This window comes from Trichophyton benhamiae, assembly GCF_000151125.1.
Source record: "Trichophyton benhamiae CBS 112371 chromosome Unknown contix00378_25.r1.exp, whole genome shotgun sequence".
In the NCBI taxonomy this organism is placed as follows: Eukaryota; Fungi; Ascomycota; class Eurotiomycetes; order Onygenales; family Arthrodermataceae; genus Trichophyton; species Trichophyton benhamiae.
The window spans coordinates 548,476-573,139 of record NW_003315106.1 but is presented as its reverse complement, the minus strand read 5'-3'; the positions used below and the strand labels follow the sequence as shown (position 1 = coordinate 573,139).

The following is a 24,664-nucleotide window of genomic DNA, read 5'->3' as shown; positions in this document are numbered from 1 at the left end:
ATCATAAAAGGGAATTGAAGAGGGAAAAGCAGACATATCCTTACCTGTTAGTATGCAGAACCACGCTCAACTCAGCTCGACTGAAAGTCTCCAAAGCATCATCAACTCTGGCCATCTCCATCGTGGCGAGCGAGCGTGGTTCATCTGTTGTTTGTGTGAAGAAAAGAAGGAAAAGAAAGAGTTTTACATTGTGAAGTGAGGTCGCTTTTTGAGTGCAGAAAATAACCGGAAGATCTTCGGCCCGACGCGTCCACTTCCATTCGGAAAACATCGACCTCGGGACCTCGCGATAAAGACGGGCGTAGGACGATAGGTAAAAGATACAGCAGACAACATTGAGAAGATAGTGACTGTCGGTGGGATGGCGGATAGAAGGAGGATCAATGGCCCAGCAGGAGCTACGAGAGCGCCAGTGTTTGTCTCCTGCGCAGATGGGAAGGACAAGTCGGCGGCCTTTGAGCGGCCGACTCGTACAAGAGACGCCAGAGAGCTCAGAAAGATCTGTAAGATGCTGACGATTCATGCTGGAAGCAGTTCATGGGGCTAATATATCTAGATTTAAAAACGGGAGTTATCCCATCAGCGTCTGGCTCAGCTTACTTCGAGCTTCACCCATCCAATTCCAGTTCCGGCGGCTCTCTTATCCCGCCATCTTCGTCTCTAAAACTGATATGCTCTGTCAATGGACCAAAACCACTCTCTCGATCGACCCCCTTTTCTCCAAACCTTCTACTATCAGCCCATGTCAAATTCGCTCCCTTTGCTAATCGGCGGCGGAGAGCTCACGTTCGCGACATGAACGAGAGAGACTTGGGGGTTCACCTTGAAAATGCCCTTCGTGGAGCTATCATTGGCGATCGATGGCCCAAAAGCGGATTAGATATCACAATCATGATCTTAGAGGGGGAAGATGATCGCTGGTGGGGAGACATGTCAACTGCAGAGACCTTGACGGGATCTGATGGCTGGGGCATGATGAACGTCCTTGCGCACTGTGTCACTGTGGCTTCTGCGGCTATTGCAGACGCGAGAATTGATTGCTTAGACCTCGTTGCGGGGGGTGTTGCGGCTGTGGTTGGCACTTGCAGCTCGGGCGAGGGGGCTACATCATCTACCAAGACGGTGGTGCTTGACCCAGACCCTTCAGAGCATCTTAATATATCCTCATCCTGTGTTGTGGGCTATATGCCATCTCTAGACGAGATCACGGAACTATGGCTGAAAGGGGATATGCCTGGTGCGAGCTCCGATGGCACTTACGACTCTCGTAATCATGATGCCCTAATGGGTGGAGCCATTGCGGCAGCGAAGGCTTCTCACTCCGTTCTTATTGAAGCAGTCAAAGAGTCTGCCGTGCAAGCCATCAGTAACGCAGCGAACAATAAACCACACGATAGCAGCAGTGAGATGGAAATATAATAAAAGAAGAAACCCCTCCAAAATTAATTAACATCTTAACCCTGAATGTGGGTAGCCAATTTAGGACGAAAGGAGGCGACGAATTATCCCGGCATTCGAAGCGAAAAGGGTAATATCTCGCAGAAAAACCGATCGGGCACCAATATCTCGAGAATTATGTACCAGGTAGTAGTGGTGGCTCTTATTGAGTGTTAACACCAGCCCCCACCATCGCCGGCGGCCTTCTCGCTCTCAGTCTGTGATATCCTTCTTGAGGTGATCACCACAACCGCCACTGCGATGTCTCCCCCGCTGTTCCACATATTGATATTCTGTGGCGCAATATCGGCGCACCGTTGGAGGTTATCATCGCCACCACAATTTACTAGATGATCTCGTCCATATCCGGCCAACAGCGCTTTTATATGGAATATGAAAGATACCAAATGACAACAGGATGTACGTCAAATCCGTCCAAGACTAAGATGTTTATAGCTGTGTTACTGGATGTAATGGTGGTGAAATAAAATGAGAGAAGAAAAAATTAATATCCGCAAAATCGCCATTTTGTTTTCCCCTTTAAATCATCTGTTTTCCAGTTATTAATTTTCTGGGGGAATAGAGGAATCACGCCTGAGAGAGAGACGTCATGGCTTATGATCACAAAGACATTATCTAGAGCATCAAACTCCTGGACTTTACCTACCGTCTCCATGGCCGCATCGCGGTCTGGAAAGAGGAATCCGTGGGAAACCTCGAATATTGATTTGGTAGGACATCTTGCACGAGCATAGTCTCGAACCAAGACTCTATGATCAGTGCTTTTATCTTCGCTTTGTTTAACTGAAACTGGCAGAGGCAGATATGACGATGGCCGAAGCACGCCTGGATGGTGGCAAGTGTCAGCGCCCATGAAAATAAACGAAGGAGGGTCAGCTGTGGTACGTGCAAGTGCACATAGATGCCCTTCAGCATGGCCAGGTGCATCGAGCAGATAGAAGGATCCATTGCCAAAGAAATCCATGGCTCTAAATTGGCCAATATTCGGGCAGTTGTCAAAGGATATCTCTCGAACGACCCTTTAAGCAGTATCACTTTCCAGGACAAACGAGTCTGGGTTCTGCGGCCAGACTGAGAGAGCTATATCTCTGGCTCCAGGTCCGACTATGAGCTCCGTAGTAGGCGGAAAGACGGACATGTCCCCAATATGGTCGAAGTGGTTATGTGACCATATCACTGCCTGTATGTCTTCGCGCCGGAGATTAAGGTCACCGGTATTGGACTCAATGATCGAGGCTACATCTGAGCCTACTGTGATAACCGTTGTTTCTTCAATAACTGAAACAACCTTTGGAGCATAGTTCCGCCAGTCGGTACGGATACCGAGATCAAATACGATGTTCCGGGTGCCGCTGGATACGAGGAAGCAGTATGAAGGTGCGTGGAAGCCAGTGAATCCCTCGATCATTGGCTCCCAGAACAGTTTCGGGTTCAAGTGGACAAGAGTGTTGCTGGTGTTGATTCAGCTGTTAACTGGGTGACTAATGGGAGGTGTCGTGGACATACGTATCGATAACCCGCACATTTACCGTGGACGATGAGATCGGTATATCTACGCCTGGTGTGGGGATAGCTGTTCCAAGCTCTTTGCTTTCCATGGCTCGTTATTTCTGATTGTGTCTGTGGACCTGAAGCCGTCAAGGTATGTTTTCAATTCCATCAATCAGGGTATATAATGTACGATGGGCGTGTCTAACCCCGCCTATGCATCCCTTCTGCAACGGTAGCATGGGCCTGCAAAAAGCTTCAGCAAGGAGCGTTATTGACATGTGCTATCCAACATGATGTACGGAATAGTTAGAGATGCTGACATATGACTAGCTGAATATCAGTGTCAAGTTACACCGAGTTATCTCTTCATTGACAGGAGCTTTCGAACGCACTTGCCACCAGCCAAGTGCTAGAGCCTTATAGTGTTACTGGCTAGCTTCTTCGGATGTCAAATAGCAAATGGTACCGTGGTGTCCGATCTAGGTGGCCTAACAGATCTGGCTTTCTAGCACATACATAGACCAGCCTGGAGCGGCTAATACGGGATCTATATAACACTTATGCGAACCGTGGGTTAGTTAATTACCGGGGATACGGCACTGGAATCATCCGGACTTGAGGAACCGAAGAGCTCTGCCAGAGTAGACTTCTTCAGAGGGGCGCTGCTGGTTTCACAACGCCTATATAATTCTGGGCTCTGGCGGTGACATACAACCATGGCTGTGTTGGACAGTATAGCCCAGTGGCCCGTGATGGCAACACTCGTAATGGGAGGCAGCTGACGGCTTGCCCAGCGGCCTATGTCAGCCTCCTTATCTCCGCCTCAAAAACAACAGCTTGTCAGCAGGCTGTCACTCGAAAGGAGGGCTTCTAAGGGTCGTCAAGGTCCTTACGCCGTGTAGTTCTGTCAACTTCAAGTCCCCCTCCAGCTAGCTCGTTGGTTATCGACGGGAAAATTCGATGGTCAGAGATAACGCCAAACCCCGTCCCATGATCGTCTAGACAGACAACGCATCTATATAAAGCAAACGAATAACCTTAGGTTTATTCTTAGTTCAATAGTCGATCTATTGGAATGCAGTCCAATATTTGCCGTGTAGATCGAGGCTTAAGTTTCTACATAAAAACTTCCAGAAACGGAACGCTTACGTGAGACGGCTCGATGTGGTTACTTCAACCTCTCGACCTCAACCTGAGATTCATCAACTGCAACATCGTCAGCTTTGTATCTTGATATCAGGTATGAAGCCCAGAAATTTGACTGCTAGGGAGTATCCCTCTCCTAGGCAGAGATAGACTGCCCGAGGATTGACGCCATGCTGGCTTTCTCAGGGATTTAGACAAAGAGCAATGGCGAGGTCGATTTGTGGACTGATGTGGCTGAAACTGCGTCTTCCCACGTCGAAATCGTAACCCGGGCGAGAAGAAGCGAAGCAAGCACAAGGGGAATCCATGCTGGGAATTTGCCGTTCTCTAATCCCTATGCTGTTGTCTATCGAAAGGCTCCGGACAGCATTCAACCAAGGGCGGCTCCAAGACGTGAAGGAGCTTTTATCTCAGGGGCAAGGCAGTCGATCGAGATGTACGGGATAGAAGGGCGGATCTTGCAAGGCAATGCTGTAATCCTGGATCCTAGGTCCCCCAGGTAGCTTAAACTGATCAATCGTGTCCACTTGCTCCTGTCATTGTGCCAGCGAATGGTCGCGATCCCGATGCCTCTCTCGCTGTACGAGAGGGAAAGACATCACACCACCAACTAGGGAGACCCTTGTTGGCCGAAGGCTGAGTTTGGCTCATGGTCCGTCCCGGCCGGGGATTTCTTAGTCGAATGCATAGGCCCTCAGAAGAAGTTTCACATTTCTTGAATTCAAAGGAGCGTCCTTAGTATGGGGTACTTTTAGGAGGCGGCCGAATTAATTCCAGGTGCTGGTGTAGGAAGCATGCATCTTGGTACAGCGGAATATATGCAGCTTGCTTTAACGTCCTCCCCTCACTCGCTGGGAGAGCGGCTCGTCAAAGCAGCCAAGGCACTAATCTTGAAGTGTTCCTTGCGATCGTCCTGATCAATGCCCTGGGATGGAATATACTAACGCTTCTGTGGAGCCGGCTCAATTGGTGTATTTCCCCACCCGAAGTCAACTGTCTAGTTCGGGTACTGGGAAGTGTGCCCCTGAAGCGTCCTCTTTCAACCTTGCCAATGCCGGGAAAGTCGAGTCACGGAGTCGACGGTTACGGAGTTTTCCGTAGAGCGAAACCTGTCGCAGTTTGGGTCACCTTGACTCAACTGTGTTGGGATATATCATGTTTAAAATATGTACGGAGTGAGCACGGAGTATATGCATCATGCTACGTAAGTGGCCCAGACTCGTCCATATTTATTTGCTCATTCGAGTGTCTGTGGAGGCGGTATAGTTTGAATATGCATTGATAATGGAAATAGAATATCCAAGGAACGCCTAACAATCCACCCCTTATGTCGATCGCAGGTTAGGCTGAGGGCCTCGTATATATTCATTTTTCCTGCCCGGGTATAAGGTCTCCAGTCTTCCTTATGGAGTATACTCAAAGCGTTTTTTTTTTTTCACTTCTCCGAACACTTTCGGTTGAATTTCTTTACTTTTCCAAGGTTGAACCTGGACTAGACAAGACCGAAGAAAAACATCCCTACCTGTGTCCAGGGGAGCTTCTCTCAAAATACGACCCCTTTTCAGAAAGACTTCAGGAAGGAAATGGCACTCAACCAATAATGCTCTACACCGGCCTTAACATAGTTCGGCTGCATGTCATCACGATAAAATTTGCAAGCCAATCCTGAACATGCTCCGTATTCCCACTCTCCTGTTCCCTTTACCAATACAAAAAGGGCGTATCGGGCGAAGGAGCTATGTCGGCCCTAAGGAAACTATTTAGCTCGGAGAGGCCCATATTTCATTACGACATAACTGACGGAGGACAGAACTCATATTCTCCTCTCGCTCAAGAGTCAGATTCTCCGGAAACTCGACCATCTCGCCTTCGCCATAGAAGCACTCCCCAATATATTGGATTTGAAAAGCAATTCGAAGACCTACACGAACAGCTGGAATCACGCCCGCCTCAAAGGCGTTCCTGTCTAGGTCATATGTCGTCTCCTCGACGAACCAAGCGCCATGTCGATGTGCTGGAGGCTATATTCTCCAAGCAGAGTCTATATCATGCCCCAACCGTTGTGCCGTTGACCACCACCTCCTACAACGAAGATATTGCCGAACGAAACCTTGCCGGCGGCGGCCAGGAACATGGAAGCTGTCCAAGTCGTTATTCCCACGTTATATCTGCAATATACCAAGAAGATGTAGCAGATCGAAATATGGTACCGTTCAGTCCCCCTATTCTCATTTCGCCTCCTCCGGGAGAAGAGCAAGTAGCTGGGAATAACCAGAAGCGAGCTGTGGCAAGGAGGGTGAAGAAGAGCCAGCGAGAGTCAGATTCGAGTTTATGCGAAGAAACAGCTGCTCTTCGAACCATTGCTTCGGACCAAGATATCCGCAGGCATCCCTCATGCTCAAGTAACAGGAACGAATTATCGAGCGGGAAGAAGTTGAGAGCAGACATGGACGAAAATAACCCATTGAGGTCAAGGAAATCTGCTCCTAACTTCTCCGTTCACCCCGCCGAAGACGAGGAACAGAACCCCAATGAAGCCTCTACAGCCCGCAAAAAACTCCCACAAGCACGAAGAACTCAAGGTACTTCCCAAGCTGAGCAGGGCTGTGAGCAGACAATTGAACGTCCACTATCGAAATCGTCCAATGACGACCCTAAGGCGGCTAAAGAATCGACGTCTAAGCCCGAGTCACAAGAAAATTCATCCAGCCCTGAACATAGCTCGTCAAACCGCTTGTTGTCGCCAAACAGTGCTCGGAGGCGGGTCAAGAGAAATGTCCGGGATCTGTCCATCAACACTCAACTGGCCGCTCCCGGAAAGAAGTTTGCAAAGATATCTAAAAAGTCCCCTTTGAGACCAGTTCCAGTCTCTCCATGCCGAGAGCCCAGCTCAACGCTGGATGAAATAGTAAACAGTCCGATAGCCCTTACAAGTCCAATAAACCCGTCCCCCAGGCTTACTGGCTTTACAGCTTCGGAAATGTTGAACCTATTCAAACAAGCATACGCATCGTCCCAAACGAATGCAGCCCGCCCCACCTTCGAATCCCTTCAGGATGCCATCATCCGCGAAATAAACAGTCATGATGCCTTCAGTCACCTTAATCCGCAGAGCCCGAGCCCCGTCTCGCCTGTACCGTCTCTCACACCAGACCTAAGCACGAACGGAAAACAAACAGAGAAGTATACGACCCGGCCGATGACGGCCCTCTCAGCAACACGGAGCGTTTCTTCGAGAGAAGGGAGCGTACGATCCAAACGAAGCTTCTGTTGTGACCATCAATCGAGGCCAGACTCCCAGGGGCGTGAGATATCGTTTCCAGCAATCAAAGAACTGGATCCGGAAAACAGCAACTCCGTTGCCCTCAAGAGAAGGTATTCCTGCTCTCAGCCAGCGCCCAGTCCTAGAGTACGGATTTTTGAACCCAACGATTGCTTGCATAGGGACGGAAGACGGCAACAAGTATCTGTAGCTACAGGTCAGGTGTCTGATATGTACCAAACCAAAGACCCGATTGGACACTCGAGCTTGCATTTCCGTCAGCAGCTTTCGAATGGTTACATTTCGAAGGCAGTCTCTATCTTCGATACACCGCAGACCATGAAACCATCCATGTCTATTAATGGCAGAGATGGTGTTCACATGGGCGACATATCCCCACCTGTAGTAACTATTTTCAGCGATGTTGAAGAGAAGCCATATTCTGGTCTCAGGAGAAAACGTTCGACAACCATGAAGTCCTCGAAACTACATTTATTCATACCCTGTCGCAAATCCTCACGCCCAAAACACATCCCCATTGTCATTTCCAACACCACAACCAACAACGTTCTCTATGACCCCCCTTCTAGTGGCACCAAAAAAAGCCCGATTAGCCCTCTCTCTACTTCTTCTGGACGAAAACGAATGCCCTTTCGGATAATTGGCAGTTAAATTTCTACTTTCTACCGTTTACTTTCTCAGGCAACCCGGTTGCATCTTACAGTCTTGACCGCTCAACTGGCTGGTTGGATGCCAATCGCTTGGTATGTCCTGGTTATGACTTTTCCTATGTTTGTATATCAGACGATGTACTACTCTTTGGATGATGTACTATGTTGCATCTCTCCTTCGCACCACGCAGGCATTTCATTAAGCGTTTATTTATGTGCTTTTTTATCTACATTCTTTGTGATTCCCCCATATATTATTTCCTTACCTTTTTGATAGCTAGTTGCACCGAATATACCAGAATTATCGGCCTCACGGCACCTGCAGTTTAATTTGTCTTGTTATTACTTGAAGTATGTAAAGCTACATGGAATCAAGGCTGTCCTACCATAAAACCACCCTGGAAACGGGACAAACGCGATGTGTAACAAGGACATCTCAAACCAAGGGCGAAAACCTACGATCTCCCGGCACTATGCATGTAAGTAAGAAGCGGAGCGCAGCTGTCTCATACACCGCGTTTTTGATGTCATACTGCGCATTCTCAGGTAATATATCGGATGAGTCGATGCAGACATCATCCTGGTAGTAAATTACTAGGCATCATCGCTGTTAGAGACAGCTTGGACCTGTTCTAGCAGGTATAGCCGTTCAATGATTAGTACGGAATGTAGACTGATCGTGGGATGTTAGTCAGAGTCAAACTGATTTCAGGCGGGCACGGGGCTGACACTAGTATTTTAGTAAAGAACAAAGGATGTTTCATCTCCAGATTCTCCTTTTATCCGTAGCAAATCGCTGTACGCCGTGATAACTGCGATGAATTCGGGGCTATGCATAAATGGCCAGATATTACCCTGCTATCTGTCCTTTTCTCCCGACCCAAGTGGGCTTCCTGCATTGGATAACTAGTGCAACGAACAGTTTCTGTCCATCCTGCACACCCGATGTGACTCTCCCTGCAACTGTCCTACGCTGGCAGACGCAAGGCGCACAAGGTGTAACCGCGTGTTGCGAAGTTGGGGACGGGCGTTTGAGATATACGAGGCCAAATAAGCTTGAATGCGGCCCGCCGAGCCAAGCACTGACCTCCTCCTGACCCGTGGCGCCGGGATCGTGTTCCGGCACGGCTCCACTCTGTAACAAGTATGTAGTTATGTATCGACCTCTGAGGATATCAAAGGCGACGGGTGTAGGACATGCGGCGTAGCAGGGCGACGGTTCTGCATGTTCACGGAGATGCTAGAGATATTCTGCCTATCTGACACCCGAGTCTCGGAGTGGGAAGATTCCGGGACTCGGTTCCTGCAAATATGGATGTTGTTCCCTTCTCACATTAACTATAGTTACCCTCTTGGCTCAACCTCACCTTTGCAGAGTGCTCCAGATTGATGAATTACAAGGCGGCCCAGGAGTCACAGAAAGCTCGCTTACGATGGGAGAGCCAACGAGCCCATCCAGCATACCTGAAACCACTACACAATGTACCAATGGAAACCTAGCCGCGAAAAAGGTTGAGGGAGATGCCCAGCTCGAGAGGGTAAAAGCCAACCAGCAATCTACAGACCCCAATATTGTTGACTGGGACGGGCCTGATGATCCGGAGAACCCACTCAATTGGTCATCAACAAGGAGAATTCTGATCATCATATTTGTGAGCTCTTATACGTTTACCTCGTAGGTGATTTTCCCTCTTTTCTACACTGGCACCAGTCAGAGAGCAGAAGTCTAACTAATTTAATCCATAAACTCAGGAATCTAGCCGCAACGATATTTGCCCCCGGGGTAAAGCAAATGACACATGAGTTCCACATCACCAATCCTACCGTCGAATACATGATAATAAGCATTTACGTGCTTGGATTTGCTCTAGGTCCGATAATATTTGGGCCTCTCTCCGAATTATATGGCCGCCTTGTCATTTACTACACATGTATCCTGGTATTCCTGGCCTTCACTGCAGGATGCACATTCAGTACCAATGTGGAGATGTTCCTTGCCTTTCGATTTATATGCGGCTGTGCTGCCTCCGGTCCCATGAGTATAGGAGGTGGCACGTTAGCTGATATCATCCCTCAGGAGGAGCGAGGAAGAGCTATAAGCATATTCACTCTGGGGCCCATGCTAGGCCCTGTATGTGATCTTCTACCCGAGGAATAACCGAATACCCTACTGACTTGGCACACGAATAACTAGGTTCTTGGCCCTGCTATCGGTGGTTTTATATCCCAGTACGCCACCTGGCGCTGGACCTTGAGGGTTATTCTGATATTGGTAGGATACTCCTACTGCAGCTAGGTTAGGTTTGATTCTAATATATTCACAGGCTGGTGTTATTAGCATCGGTACTTTCTTGTTTCTAAAGGAGACGTACGCACCAACCATATTGCAGAAAAAGGCTAAACGCCTGAGAAAAAAGACAGGAAACCCAAATCTCAAACCGAAAGTCGTCAAAAAGGGGGCTCCTCATCAAATGATCCTCCAGGCAATTATCCGTCCGATGAAGTTGCTCATTTTCTCACCTATAGTTTTACTCCTTGCCCTATATGCAGGGCTAGTATATGGCTTCTTTTTCCTGCTGTTCGCTACTTTCCCATCAGTATTCCAGAATACTTATGGATTTAGCAGTGGGACGTCTGGCCTTGCATACCTAGGTCTAGGTATTGGGATGATGATAGGTTTGGCTGTATTTTCCGTCGTGAGTGATAGGGTGCTAGTTAAGAAACCGGGTGAGTCCATGGCCAAACCAGAACAGCGTTTGATTCCGATGAAATGGTTCGGCCTTGCAACCCCAATTGGCTGTTTCATATATGGCTGGGCCGCGCACTACCATACACACTGGACGATACCGATATTAGGGACAGTTATCATGGGGTTTTCATCGCTGTTTATAATGACCCCAGCCCAGATTTACTGTGTTGATGCATTCGGACCGCAGGCCGCCGCCTCCGCACTTGCTGCCAATCTACTCATCCGCTCGCCGTTCGGTGCCTTTCTCGACCTTGCTGCAGGACCACTATATGGAAAGCTAGGATTGGGTTGGGGGAATAGTGTGCTAGGATTCATTATCCTGGCGTTCACGCCGGTACCGTGGTTGTTTTATCGATACGGGGAGTACTTGCGAACTCGATTTGCAGTCGAGTTATAGCATCAACGGTAGAATTCAGTAGAGGTCGGGAGACAGTAAAGGGTGGAGCTCTAGAATATACTCCTGTATATCTATTCGATTCGCCACCTTTAGGCATGATCATGACATCAATCATCGAGAATAAAGTACAAAAATTCATTGAATTCAATGGCTAAGTAACTCCTAGGTATGTTGCAAAGCAGTGAAGAATTAATCTTGTGGTATCAAAAGGAGGATACGTTTAATATGATCCTGGAAAAAGCGAGTTAGGCTCAGCCAACAAATAGTCAGTTTGATAGAATGGGGAGCACTTACGTCCGAACATGCACCACTTCTCGGCAGTCTTTTCACACTTGGGGTTGGTACATTTGGTTACTCCAAGTTCGATACCCTCTGGCTGATCGAATGGAATGCACAAACTCTTAGCACCCATGCTTGGAGCTTTGGCATCTTGGGGTTCACCAGACTCCTCTTCGGCCTTTCTGGCGCTCATTTCCTTGATCTGGTCCTCACATTCTTCGGTCAAGCAGTGTGGAATCATGCATATATTCTTGGAGTTCAGGGCAGGGCAGAAATCATCCCAGTTAGTGATCTTCTTAAGGTTCTCATCAAATGATGCCTTAGCACGAGAGTAGAGGTCCGCTTGGATAGTCTCAAGCAAGGCGGGAACAGCGGTACCCAGGTCTTTAATCTGAATGGAGGATTTGCCCTCCTTTCCAGCGATGTCACGACGCGAGGTAGTGACAAAGGAGCCTGCAGATTCCCCAGGGCCAAATTCTAGGCGGAGAGGGATACCCTTCAGCTCCCAGTCATTGAACTTCCATCCAGGGGTATACCCATCACGCCTGTCAACTTCAACGCGGACGCCAGCTGCAGATAGAACCGTGGCTATGGCTTCAATCTCAGCCATTATAGCTGCGCGCTCCTCATCTGGGGTTTTTGCGCCCAGACCAACGGGGACAATGACGGTTTGGATATCGGCAACACGTGGTGGAAGAACCAATCCACGGTTATCACCATGGATCATGACCATCACACCGATGGTTCGAGTAGACAGACCCCAAGAGTTCTGCCAGACATGCAATGGTGGCTTCTTCTCGTCTGGGCGGGCAGACGGATCCTCAACAGTGATACCGAACATCTTGCTAAAGTTCTGGCCAAGGCCGTGAGATGTTCCTCCTTGAATTCCACGTCCAGTGGCTGGAATGTATCCTTCTACGGTAGTGGTATAGAGACCACCGGCAAATTTCTCTTTGTCAGTCTTCTGACCCTGGATGACAGGGACAGCGAGAAGCTCTTCATAAACATGAGCATAGTGCTGGAGAATCTGGAGAACCTCCGTATGAGCTTCTTCTCTTGTTAAATGAGCAGTGTGGCCTTCTTGCCATAGGAACTCTCTTGTACGCAGGAATGGCTGTGGGTTCTTGAACTCCCATCTCACGACAGAGTTCCACTGGTTGAGTTTGAGTGGCAGGTCGCGGTGACTTCGAATCCATTTGGCGTAGTATGGGTACATAACAGTTTCGGAAGTGGGACGAATGGCTATTTTCTTCTCAAGAGGAGAGTTTCCACTGTTAAGTACTGTCAGTTGGATGTTTTGGCAGCCACTGAAAGAGACAACGGGGGTAGTGCTTACGCATGAGTCACCCAAGCTACCTCGGCAGCAAAGCCCTCTATATGGTCTTTTTCCTTCTTCAAAACATCTTCAGACACGAATAGAGGAAATGAGCAGTTCTTGACATTCATCTGCTTTATTTTGGCATCAAACCAGCTCTGGATCTGTTCCCATATGAAAAAGGAGTGAGGCTATAGCCATAGTTAGTGACTTGCTGTGACTCCCCAGCCTGTAAACCAAACTGTAGCAGCAAAAACCAGCATACCTTGAGGACAAAGCATCCAGATACATCATAGTAGTCCAGCATCTCGCCCTTGAGCAATACCTGCTGGTACCATGCTGCAAAATCGTCCTCCTTGGCCACATCTATACCGATCAGCGCAGGTCCATCGCCCTTCTTCTTTGCCGGCTTCACGGCCGCGTGCTTCGTTCCACTGTGGCCAATCCCTTTATCTGCCTTATCTGCCTTCCCGGCCTTGCCCTGAGCAAGCTTCTCCTTCTTAGCAGCCTTCTTCGCGGCGTTCTTCGAGATCTCTGCTGGCTGGGGGGCGCCAGCGTCGCCTGCGGGGTTTGCGCTGCGCTCAGGAAGCGAAGTCGGCTCGGTCGCGGCGGCGGGAGCAGCGGATTCCTGGCCCGACATGGCTGTTCCTTCGAGTAGCAACCAGTATCAAGCTGTGTTGAGCAGTAGAGAAGAGCTGAGGTCGTGAAGCGCCGGATGCTGTGAAGCTGTACATGCAATTTTGTCCTTCTTTTTCCCCCACACGCACAAAAGTTTGGAGGGGTCGAAAATGCCACACAAAAAGAGTTTCACCGCCTTCGAGGTGGCAGAATGGGCCCAAAAGCTGCTTTTTGTTCTTTTTGCGCTGGACAAGAAGCGAAAAACAACCGACGGCCACCATTCTTGTTTGCGGCTCTTTGAACGACGGTTATACAGGCTCGAGGCACCGGCAGACGAAGGCATTCAGGCGCTGAGAGACGGCCATGGCAAGCATCTTTGAGCAGTCGCGGAATTCCGGGACGCTGTGTGAGTTGAGCCCCTTGTTTTTGCTTGCTTGACCCGCAAGGCAGCTAAGCTGACAGGCCGCCGTTTGGTATGCCAGTCCTAGGAGGAACCAAGCTGAGTGGCTCTGACATTCGCGATCAGAATGGTGCGTTGAAGCTCTCTCTCGATGGATGCAGCTGTTGTTTCTAAGGCGTCTTTCCAGTTCTCGCAACACAGGCCATTGCCAATGTGGTGAAAAGCTCGTTTGGCCCCTCCGGGCTAGATAAGATGATGGTGGATGATATAGGGGTAAACATCGCCAATTCGACCTTGGTTTATACTGGTTGTGCTTACATTTGGCACAGGATGTCACAGTCACAAACGATGGAGCTACGATTTTGAGCTTACTCGATGTCGAACACCCGGCTGGAAAGATCTTGGTCGATCTCGCTCAGCAGCAAGACAAGGAGGTACTTCAATCTTTTGTTGCATACATATCAGCAAGTATCAACGGCTCTCTGACGATCAACTAGGTTGGAGATGGCACAACTTCGGTTGTGTTGATAGCAGCGGAGCTCCTTCGACGTGGAAACGAATTGATGAAGAACAGGATACATCCCACCACCATCATAACCGGATACAGGTTAGCCCTCCGCGAGGCAGTAAAGTATATGAACGAAAACATCAGCATCAAGGTTGAAAACTTGGAGAAAGATAGCATGCTGAACATCGCCAAAACCTCCATGTCCAGCAAGATTATCGGGTCGGACATGGATTTCTTTGCAAAGATGGTTGTTGATGCTATGCTCTCTGTCAAGACGACATCTCCCAAGGGTGAAGTAAAATACCCCGTCAAGGCGGTCAATCTGCTTAAAGCACACGGAAAGAGTGCCACGGAGTCGATACTGGTCAACGGTTATGCTTTGAACTGCACTATCGCGTCTCAGGCCATGCCCACCAGAATAACAGATGCAAAAATTGCCTGTCTTGACATGAACCTTCAGAAGGAGCGAATGAAGCTCGGAGTTCACATTACTGTTGAAGATCCAACCCAGCTGGAGAAGATCCGTGAGCGAGAGGCTGGCATTGTCATTGACAGAATAGAGATGATCCTCAAGGCCGGTGCCAACGTCATCTTCACCACCAAGGGAATTGATGACATGTGCTTGAAGATGTTTGTGGAAAAGGGCGCCATGGCTGTTCGACGGTGCAAGAAGGAAGACCTGCGAAGAATCGCTAAGGCTACCGGTGCCACTCTCCTCAGCACACTCTCCGACCTCAACGGAGATGAGAAGTTTGAAACCTCCAGCTTGGGCTACGCAGACGAGGTTGTGCAGGAGAGAATATCCGATGACGAGTGCATTTTGGTCAAGGGAACCAAAGTCTTCAGCTCCGCGTCAATCATCCTCCGTGGATCTAACGATTTCCAACTAGACGAGATGGAACGATCAGTCCATGATTCTCTGTGTGCTGTCAAGCGAACACTTGAGAGTGGTTCCATTGTTCCAGGAGGCGGTGCTGTAGAGACAGCTCTTCACATCTACCTTGAGGAGTTTGCAAGCACAGTGGTAAGTAGACTCTGATTATAACATTTTACATTTGGAAAACCCCCAATTGACCACCCATGTTTAGAGCTCCCGAGAGCAACTTGCAATCGGTGAATTTGCCCAGTCTCTGCTCATCATCCCCAAGACACTGGCTGTCAATGCTGCCAAAGACGCATCCGAGCTTGTAGCTCAGCTACGCTCTCGCCACGCCCACGCCCTTCGTGTCCAAGAGGGCGTTGCCAATGAAGCCGATAAAGCTATCGCCAAGCAAAAGAACTATCGAAACTACGGGCTCGAGCTCCTGAAGGGCCGAGTAACTGATTCCGTCAAGGCTGGTGTCTTGGAACCCAGCATGAGCAAAGTGAAACAGCTTAAGAGTGCCGTCGAAGCATGCATTGCCATCATGAGAATCGATACCATGATTAAACTGGATCCCGAGAAGCGCGAAGATGACGGACATGGCCATTAGATTTAATGTTGGAACGGAACCGTGTACCATGCATGTTATATGATAGCTTGTCCGAGCTACTACAGCATAATGCATATCTCTTAATGTCCTGGAAAGAGAAAAGAATATAAAAGCTTCGATTCGCATAGACTGCACTACTATTTTGCGTCTAGTTTTGGACGTGGTTTTTTGATTAATGGGAAATAAGGAGAGGGTGATATGCTATATTGAAAGTATCATAACTCGCTAATTCTGTAGTGTATGGATATGCTAAAACTAAACGAAAATATTCCAGCCGAGAGAGAAAGTAAGGAAGACAACGCCGAAGGTTCAACCCTATCTCCCGAGAGATGTCATCATGAGTATAACGCTTGTAAGGAAAGAGAAAATAAGTTCAATTACGCTTCGTCGTCATCATAGGATGGATCTTTGACGTCTGCCCAACCGCACTGCCATCGTTGTCCGTTTATATCCCTATCACGTCGGAGTTTTCGAGCCGCGGGGCCCTCACGCCAGCACCTTGCATGCAAATCATCGCTGACAGTGACCAATTCACCCCCATGTGCCCATGAGACAGCAGTAACTTCTTTATTATGACCCTCAACCAGGGCTGTTCCATGTTGGTATATGGGGATAGTATGTTCTAGTCTGTCAGAGAGACTTGAGCTGGAGTTTGACCTTCGAAGACAAGGACGGAGACGATGTTCAGCAGTGGACTGTATGGGAGGTAAGGATGTGTTGGCGGTTGGGGTAGTAGACGGAGGCTGGTTGGTGGACGATGCAAGGGAAGGAGTAAGGTATCGTTCATTTGTGGGGAAGAGTATGGCACAGTTATCACTGCTTCCAACCGACAGAAGTTCAGTCTTATCGTCGGCTGGTCGACGGAGCCCAAGCTTAACGAAAAACGAACCAACCATCAGCCGTGGGTGACGGAAGCCGTACAGAGGGCCTAGACCGGCCTTTGCCTCTTCAGCAGGATATCGTCGTCCGGGAGTGTTGTTGGGCTGTGACATTTCAGGAGAGTTGCCCAGGAGAAGATGGGGGGTCGAATATGCATAAATAGTACCATCTCTGCAGAGGGTGTAGAGTCTACTTCCGTCTGTGTTAAAGGTTAGAGAGGTCAGGCCGAACTGGCGGAAGCGAGAATGACTGTCGGGCTGACGGGTTGAAGCCAGCGGAACAGCAGCTCGTCGTAAAGTGTATGCAGTTCGAAGATCCCACAGTCTCACACAGGCGTTTGATTCCGAGGAGGTAACAAACAAGTGTTCACGGCCTGGGTTCAGGAAGGAAACCGACGTGACGGTCGTGTCATCACGACGTAGCTGGGATTCCTGCTCAGACTTGGTACGAGCTCTCTCCAGGTGTGCACCTGTAATGGTCTTGGACGTTTGAGCGTACTTCATCTTGGCCGGTGGCCTGAGAGTGTCATCATCATCATCACCAAGAGAACATTGCAACCGGAAAGCTGGCTTGTCATAGGCCTTGTATCTTAGATCCCATATATTGACGCTGCCATCTCGGCTGCACGTTGCAACTACGTTGTTGTTGCTTCCAGGCTGGAACTGCACCCGTTTGACGGAGCAAGTATGCTTGGACAGAGAGTAGATAGGGGTCTGGGTAGTCATATCAATAATGTGGGAGGTTTGATCTCCGGATGCTGTGGCTAACAGTTTATCATCGCTGGAGAATTCAAGATCCATTATGGAGTTCTTATGCATGGATGGGAATGATAAATACGCGCTAGAAAACCCATTCTCAACATCGGGAGAGGTATCCAGTAGCCTGATACCACCAGCTTCATCCCCGACAGCAACCAAGGAATTGGCTTTATATTGTTAGTTTTTAACTTTATATAATTGTGGTTCAGGGGTGTATAGAAAGAACAACTTACTGTTGCACGAGGCGGTACAATATGGTGTTACCGGATACTCCCCTTTCCAGCAAGCATGACTATCTTCAGACTTGCTATAGAAGCTTGCCGTCTCGTCCTGCCAGTCTATCAAGAGTCAGTTTTGATACTCCGCTAAAGCATGCATATATAGTCTGGCTGGTACGTACTGATGCCACTTGAAGCCCGTATAGTCGTTCTGGAGCGTCTGGACAGACCAAAGCTGCGTACATGTAAGCTTGATGACGTTTGGCCTAGAACCTTAGACCGACGCAACGGAGCTGGCATTTGAAGAGTCTCAACCGGCTCCTCGGCTTCTGGCTCATCAACCTCATCAGCCGGGGCAAAGATATTGCCTTTCTTCGGTGACGATGCATCATCAAAGATTGGCGGTGCAATTCGCACTCGTCTCAGCGGGGATGATTGGAGAGGAGGCGAGCTTAATCCGCAGAAGGAGAGCTTTCTCTTCTTGCTAGGTGTACGGAACGAATCCTGGCACGGTGAAGAACTGGTAATTGCGCAGTCACTGCTATCAGGAACGCCAGGAAACGCCGGTCCCAGCCTGTTCAAGGCCGGAGAGGACGTGATCTCCTGCAGAGCGTTTCGTATGGACCGGCTCCGGGTATTGGGAGCGTTGAGAGACGACCTGGGGGTGAAGAAGCGCCGAAACGACCGGGGAGCGACTGGAGGCTTCTTCTTCGGCTTCATAGGAGGAGGAGAGGAGGGCAGCGTGTCCTCGGTCGCATTGAGCGAGGGAGGAGATGATGGGACGGCATCGTCTTCGTGGACATCAACCATGGCTGCTGCAGTTATTGTTCAATATATTGATTGACACCGCGGACGGACGAGAGCGAACCGAGTCCCCTTTGTCCCTTGTAAATAGCCACTCTCAATTCATCTAGTAGTAGGTAGGATCAATAAGATACAAAATCGTGCTGGTGAATGAATATCCTCGACGTTGCCAGCCAGCGTCTTCCCGCCACCGACGAAAGAAAAAAAAGAGATAAGATGCGATGTTCGCTTTCGTGCTGCGGCTTTCACGTCGCGCGCGAGTCACGAAAAAAAAAACAATATTTCCTTATTTAGACCCGCAAAGAGGTAAAAGTCTTGGCAAAACGCAACTTTTTTTACGTGACGCGCAGTTGGTCCGTGCTTTCCTTCTTTGATTTTTAGCCTCGGCTTAGGCCAAAAGGGGACTAGCGCCGATGTTCCTGAAAAGGGCAGGCGGTGAGGTGACTTCTTGGCGCGGCAGAAAAGTAGCTTATGTAATATGAAATCTTAAAGTTTATATTTTTTTTTTTGCTTTTCGATAGGAAAAAAAGATAAAAAATTAAAGAATAAAAAAAGTGATTGTTGACGGCCTGGATTGAAGACGGGAGCTCTTTGGCCAGCAATTCGTCAGGACAGCGCTATGATGGCGCAGATAAAGAGGAAAGGCCACGGCCAGGATGAGCCAAGCAGCTCTACGCCGAAGAAAAAGGCCAAGGTGGACGCTGAAGAGCTCAATGGCGCTTCAAAGCTGAAGAAGAAATCCAAGGAGCAGAAGGAGCAGAAGGAACAGAAGGAGGCCGTGAAAGTGAGCAAGAAGGATACAAGCGCCGTTTCGAAAGCTGCGCCGATATCAATGCTGCGAGATGAACAGCCTGCCTTTCCTCGGGGTGGTAACAACGTGCTCACCCCTCTTGAACGGAAGCAGATACAGATTCAAGCTACCAAGGACGTCTTATTCGAGCAAAAGGGGAAGAACGGTGCGGAATTTGCGAATAGTGAAGATGAAGGAAGCTTGGGCGCAGTAGAAGATAAGAAGGATGCTGGTACCAAATCGAAAAAAAGGAAAGCAAAGGCATCGAAGACCAAAGAGGCGCCAGCAGCAGCTAAACAAGGAGTGAAGGTTGAATCCCTCACTTACAAGGTAAGAAGTGATGCTACTACTGTTGTTAAATCTGACCATCAGCTAATTAATAATAGCGTATTGCAGTAGGATCTAGAATTCTGGGCCAGGTCTCGAGCATAGGTCTCCACGATATCTCACTGGCTCTTCCAAATAACCTGACGGGCTTTGTGCCGCTAAACGCAATTTCTAAATCTTTGACCAGAAAAGTTGAGGCTATGCTGGGAGATGACAAGAGTGAAGACGAGGAGGACGAGGACGATGACCTTGAGTTGAAGAACTATGTCAGAGTTGGGCAATATTTGCGCGCAGCTGTCACCGCCACTATCAGAAATGAGGATGATAGGAAAGTGAAAAACAAGAAACATATTGAACTCTCTATTGAACCTCATGCTGCAAACTCGGGCCTAACAAAGGCCGATATGGTGGTCAATGCTACAGTCCAAGCTTCGGTTATAAGTGTCGAAGATCATGGCCTCGTTATGGATCTGGGCTTGGAAGACAATGAAGCCAAGGGGTTCATTTCCTCTCGAGAGTTACCTGCGGGAGTTGACATATCCACTGTTAAAGAGGGATCAGTCTTCTTATGCATTGTTACCGGTCAAAATGCCAGCGGGACTGTCATTAAGCTCTCTGCAGACCTTCCTTCCGCTGGTTCTGTCAAAAAGGCCCATTTCCTAAACACGGCGCCAACAATCAATGCATTTCTGCCAGGAACTGCCGCTGAGATACTAATTACTGAAGTGACTCCCCGCGGGATGATTGGAAAAATCATGGGAATGTTAGATGCTGTGGTAGACGTTATTCACTCTGGGGCTAGCGACGGGAAAAAGGACCTGACTACAAAGTACCATGCAGGTGCAAAGATCAAGGGCCGGCTCATCACCACATATCCCTCCAGTGATCCAGTCAAACTTGGTTTCTCCATTCTTGACAGTGTTCTGAAGTTCTCTCCCACGGCCACCCTTGTGAATGGAGCCGATGATGACCTGCCCTCAATCTCAGATATAATACCCGAGGTTAAGGTTACCTATGTCGATAGCTCCCTGGGATTGTACGTTCAACTGGGCTCTACCAAACATCAAGGGTTCGTACATCTCTCCAGGCTTGCAGATGGACGAGTTGATTCTATTTCCTCTATCGAGGGACCATATAAAGTAGGTTCAACTCACGAAGGCAGGATAATTGGCTTCAGTGCTATGGACAACCTGTTCTTGGTGTCTTTGGAGCCAAAGATCATTGAACAGCCTTTCTTCCGTCTCGAGGATGTGACTGTTGGTAGCGTTGTGAAGGGAAAGATTGAGAAACTTCTCATTAAGCCGGAAGGTATCAATGGGTTGATAGTCTCTTTGACAGATAGCATTTCTGGCCTTGTACCAGAAATGCATATGGCTGACACCAAACTACAACACCCGGAGAAGAAATTCCGAGAGGGTCTCAAAGTCTCCGTTCGAGTTTTGTCTGTCGATCTACAAAAGCGTCAGCTCAGGTTGACTCTGAAAAAATCACTTCTGAACAGTGATTCAGCTCCTTGGAAGGACTACGAAAGCATCTCGGCAGGTAGCCGATCCCCGGGAACCCTGATCAAAATTCAGAACAATGGAGCGATTGTGCAGTTCTATGGCGCCGTCAAGGGTTTCCTCCCAGTCTCCGAAATGAGCGAAGCCTACATTAAAGACCCTTCACAACATTTTACTGTTGGTCAGGTCGTTAATATACATGCTCTTACCGTTGATGCAGAGAATGAAAGATTGGTTGTCTCGTGCAAGGACCCCTCTACTGTGACTGCAGACTACCAATCGGCTTTTGAAAATGTTCATCCAGGACTTGTAGTTTCTGGAACCGTTTTCGAAAAGTCAAGCGATGACTTGCTTATCAAATTACAGGACTCAGGCCTGATCGCAAGACTTACTTCCGACCATATCTCCGACGGCTCCTCGACAAAACGTACGTCTACTCTGAACCGTATCAGAGTTGGTCAGAAGATGGACGGTCTTTTAGTTTACAGAGTGAAAAAATCCCATCGCCTCATCGAAGTTACCAACAAGGCTACTCTCAAGGAAGCCGCCGCTGAGGGAAGGTTACCAGCCAAATTCGAAGACATCAAACACGGTTTGAAAGTAACTGGCATCGTCAAGAATATCATCCCCGAGGGAATATTTGTGGAATTTTTGGATAACCTCACCGGCCTGATACCTAAGCGCTTGGTTGATGATGATCATGCTTCTCGACCTGATTTCGGATACAGTCGATTCCAGGTGATCTCCGCTACAGTTTGCGCCGTACAAGAGGATTCGGACCGTTTCCTTCTTAGTTTAAAACCTGTGTCAAAGCTCAAACAGCAGTCTGACTCCAGCTCAGCATCAGAAAAGAAGGCTCCTGCTGTGGTCTTGAATAATCCCATTGATGAGGAATTGAAGGCTATGGAGGACATTGTAGTTGGAAAGATCACCAAAGCCAAAATTACATCGGTCAAGGATACACAGCTCAATGTTGTTCTAGCCGACAACGTTCAAGGAAGAATCGATATTTCTGAAATATTTGACTCCTGGGAAGACATCAAGGACCGAAAACGCCCTCTTAAATCATTCCACTCCAAGGCGATCCTTCCAGTCAGGGTTCTTGGAATTCATGACGCTCGAAATCACAAGTTCCTGCCCATCAGCCATCGGTCTGGTAAAGTATCGGTTTACGAGCTCTCTACTAAGCGCAGCTGCCTTCAGGCGAGTGAGTTCAAACCTCTTCATCTGGAACAACTTAAGGTTGGGGACCGTTATATCGGATTCGTGAACAACATTGCGGAAGACTGTCTATGGTTGAACATTTCACCTAATGTACGAGGGCGGCTTCGCATCACTGACATTTCCGACGATATTTCAATCAGAGGAAATATCCAGAAGAATTTCCCTATCGGCTCGGCACTACAAGTGGCTGTAACCGGGATAGACGTTGAGAAAAATCGACTTGACTTGTCAGCAAGGATCGGAAGTTCAGCTAAGACACTGACCGTTGCGGACCTATCCAAGGGGATGATACTGGTGGGACGAGTTACCAAAATAACTGACCGCCAAGTGTTGGTCCAAATTAATGACAATGTTGTCGGTGCTATTTCTCTTATTGATATGGCCGATGATTATACCAAGGTCAACCCAACTAACTTCCACAAGAACGAAGCTCTGCGTGTCTGTGTTGTCGATGTCGATATTCCAAACAAGAAGATTTCTTTCTCTGTTCGGCCATCAAAGGTTCTTAGTTCCTCGTTGGCTGTTGTCGATCCTGAAATAACTTCAATCGATAACCTCAAGGTCGGCCAGATCGTCCGTGGGTTTGTTCGAAGAGTTGACAACATTGGAGTCTTTGTGACTCTAGGACACGATGTGACCGCTTATATCCGAGTTTCAGATCTTTCGGATTCGTTTTTGAAGGAGTGGAAGGATGAGTTCCAGGTTGACCAGCTCGTTCAAGGTAGACTTACAGTCGTGGACAAGGACAACAACAAGATACAGATGTCACTGAAGAAATCAGCGTTGGATCCCAACTATAAACCGCCTTTCAATCTAAAGGACTTAAAGATTGGTCAAATTGTTACCGGTAAGGTTCGAAAAGTCGAAGAGTATGGTGCTTTCATTGCCATTGACGGCAGTGCCAACCTAAGTGGGTTGTGTCACAGGTCCGAGATGGCAGAGAAGCGTGTCGAAGATGCTACCCAGCTGTACGAAAAGGATGACATCGTCAAGGCAAAGGTCTTGAAAGTTGATCTGGAGAAAGGCCAAATCGCGCTAGGCTTGAAAGCATCATACTTCAGGGATCTCCCAGAAGAGGAAGAGAGCGACGCCAATTCCAGTGATGATGAAGCAGGCGGTATCAAGCTTGATGTTGGAAGCGATTCAGACGACGATGTATCTATGGGAGGGGTTGACCTTGAAGGAGAAGACGACAAAGAGGAAGAGGAAGATAGTGATGAAGATATTGAAATGGAAAACGCTCCTGATAGCACTAAAAAGGGCGGACTTGTTACCTCTGGCTTTGACTGGACTGGCGATGGAGATAAAGACATGAATGAGACTGCCGATGAGTCTACTGAGGATGATGGCGCTACCAAGAGGAAAAAGCGCCGGAAAGCTGAGATTCAAGTGGACAGAACTGGCGACCTGGATGCTAATGGACCCCAGACTGTTGCTGACTATGAACGGTTACTTCTTGGAGAGCCAGATTCTAGTCTGTTGTGGTTGAAGTACATGGCTTTCCAGTTGGAGCTGGGAGAAGTGGACAAGGCAAGAGAAATTGCCGATCGTGCTTTGCGAACCATGAGTATTGGACAAGATACAGAGAAGCTCAATGTCTGGGTTGCACGGCTCAATCTGGAAAATACCTTTGGCAATGACGACACTCTTGACGAGGTCTTCAAGAGCGCCTGCGAGTATAACGATGCTCATGAAATATACGACAGGATGATAAGCATATTCATTCAATCAGGCAAAGCAGAGGTAAGCATATATGCACCACCCACGCAACCATTATTCATACTAATAAATATATAGAAAGCGGATGAGCTTTTCCAAACTGCCCTGAAGAAAAAGGTCTCTTCCACCCCAGATTTCTTCTTAAACTATGCAAACTTCCTGTTTGATACCATGGAAGCTCCTCAGCGGGGCCGTGACCTACTCCCCCGTGCATTACAATCTCTACCTCCCCATACCCATGTTGAAGTTACATCCAGATTTGGTCAGCTGGAATTCCGCTCCCCTAACGGAGATATCGAGCGTGGAAGAACAGTATTTGAGGGTCTCTTGTCCTCGTTCCCCAAGCGCATTGATTTGTGGAATGTGTTGTTGGATTTGGAAATCAAAGTTGGTGATGAAGAGCAAGTGAGACGGCTCTTTGAGCGCGTGCTTGGAATCGGCCATGGTGTTGTCGCAGCCGATGGAACCAAAGGAGGCCCCAAAAAGAAACTAAAAGAAAAGCAAGCCAAATTCCTTTTCAAGAAATGGCTTGCGTTTGAAGAGAAGATTGCCCCTGAAGGGGATACAAGGATGGTGGACGAAGTCAAAGCTCGTGCCGCAGATTATGTCAGATCTATCAAAGGAGATGCTTGAAAGAGGCTCTTATAGATTAAGGCTCTTCGTTTTATATTTTGTTT

At 48.4% G+C, this 24,664-nt stretch overlaps 9 protein-coding genes across 9 annotated transcripts; 5 read left to right on the top strand and 4 right to left on the bottom strand.

Annotated features, from left to right (window-relative positions):
• Positions 1-537: 537 nt before the first annotated feature.
• Positions 538-1,419, top strand: ARB_07400 (uncharacterized protein; the record flags this gene model as incomplete). The annotated part of the gene is made up of 1 exon (XM_003014793.1): positions 538-1,419. One exon carries the CDS (start codon positions 538-540, stop codon positions 1,417-1,419), a length of 882 nt encoding a protein of 293 aa, XP_003014839.1.
• A 523-nt stretch (positions 1,420-1,942) lies between these two features.
• ARB_07399 (uncharacterized protein) lies at positions 1,943-2,422 on the bottom strand (the record flags this gene model as incomplete). The annotated part of the gene is made up of 1 exon (XM_003014792.1): positions 1,943-2,422. One exon carries the CDS (start codon positions 2,420-2,422, stop codon positions 1,943-1,945), a length of 480 nt encoding a protein of 159 aa, XP_003014838.1.
• A 57-nt stretch (positions 2,423-2,479) lies between these two features.
• ARB_07398 (uncharacterized protein) lies at positions 2,480-3,056 on the bottom strand (the record flags this gene model as incomplete). The annotated part of the gene is made up of 2 exons (XM_003014791.1): positions 2,480-2,909; positions 2,965-3,056. 2 exons carry the CDS (start codon positions 3,054-3,056, stop codon positions 2,480-2,482), a joined length of 522 nt encoding a protein of 173 aa, XP_003014837.1.
• A 3,014-nt stretch (positions 3,057-6,070) lies between these two features.
• ARB_07397 (uncharacterized protein) lies at positions 6,071-8,029 on the top strand (the record flags this gene model as incomplete). Its single annotated transcript, XM_003014790.1, has 1 exon — positions 6,071-8,029. The coding sequence occupies one exon, from the start codon at positions 6,071-6,073 to the stop codon at positions 8,027-8,029; it is 1,959 nt and encodes a 652-aa protein (XP_003014836.1).
• A 1,432-nt stretch (positions 8,030-9,461) lies between these two features.
• Positions 9,462-11,329, top strand: ARB_07396 (uncharacterized protein; the record flags this gene model as incomplete). Its single annotated transcript, XM_003014789.1, has 4 exons — positions 9,462-9,703; positions 9,781-10,159; positions 10,305-11,076; positions 11,175-11,329. The coding sequence occupies 4 exons, from the start codon at positions 9,462-9,464 to the stop codon at positions 11,327-11,329; spliced, it is 1,548 nt and encodes a 515-aa protein (XP_003014835.1).
• Positions 11,330-11,394: 65 nt separating this feature from the next.
• On the bottom strand, positions 11,395-13,408 carry ARB_07395 (uncharacterized protein; the record flags this gene model as incomplete). The annotated part of the gene is made up of 3 exons (XM_003014788.1): positions 11,395-12,724; positions 12,790-12,959; positions 13,034-13,408. 3 exons carry the CDS (start codon positions 13,406-13,408, stop codon positions 11,395-11,397), a joined length of 1,875 nt encoding a protein of 624 aa, XP_003014834.1.
• A 505-nt stretch (positions 13,409-13,913) lies between these two features.
• On the top strand, positions 13,914-15,766 carry ARB_07394 (uncharacterized protein; the record flags this gene model as incomplete). The annotated part of the gene is made up of 4 exons (XM_003014787.1): positions 13,914-13,916; positions 14,116-14,220; positions 14,284-15,318; positions 15,383-15,766. The coding sequence occupies 4 exons, from the start codon at positions 13,914-13,916 to the stop codon at positions 15,764-15,766; spliced, it is 1,527 nt and encodes a 508-aa protein (XP_003014833.1).
• Positions 15,767-16,143: 377 nt separating this feature from the next.
• ARB_07393 (uncharacterized protein) lies at positions 16,144-18,431 on the bottom strand (the record flags this gene model as incomplete). The annotated part of the gene is made up of 3 exons (XM_003014786.1): positions 16,144-17,570; positions 17,637-17,741; positions 17,804-18,431. 3 exons carry the CDS (start codon positions 18,429-18,431, stop codon positions 16,144-16,146), a joined length of 2,160 nt encoding a protein of 719 aa, XP_003014832.1.
• A 616-nt stretch (positions 18,432-19,047) lies between these two features.
• On the top strand, positions 19,048-24,620 carry ARB_07392 (uncharacterized protein; the record flags this gene model as incomplete). Its single annotated transcript, XM_003014785.1, has 3 exons — positions 19,048-19,545; positions 19,602-24,011; positions 24,066-24,620. The coding sequence occupies 3 exons, from the start codon at positions 19,048-19,050 to the stop codon at positions 24,618-24,620; spliced, it is 5,463 nt and encodes a 1,820-aa protein (XP_003014831.1).
• Positions 24,621-24,664: the final 44 nt, after the last annotated feature.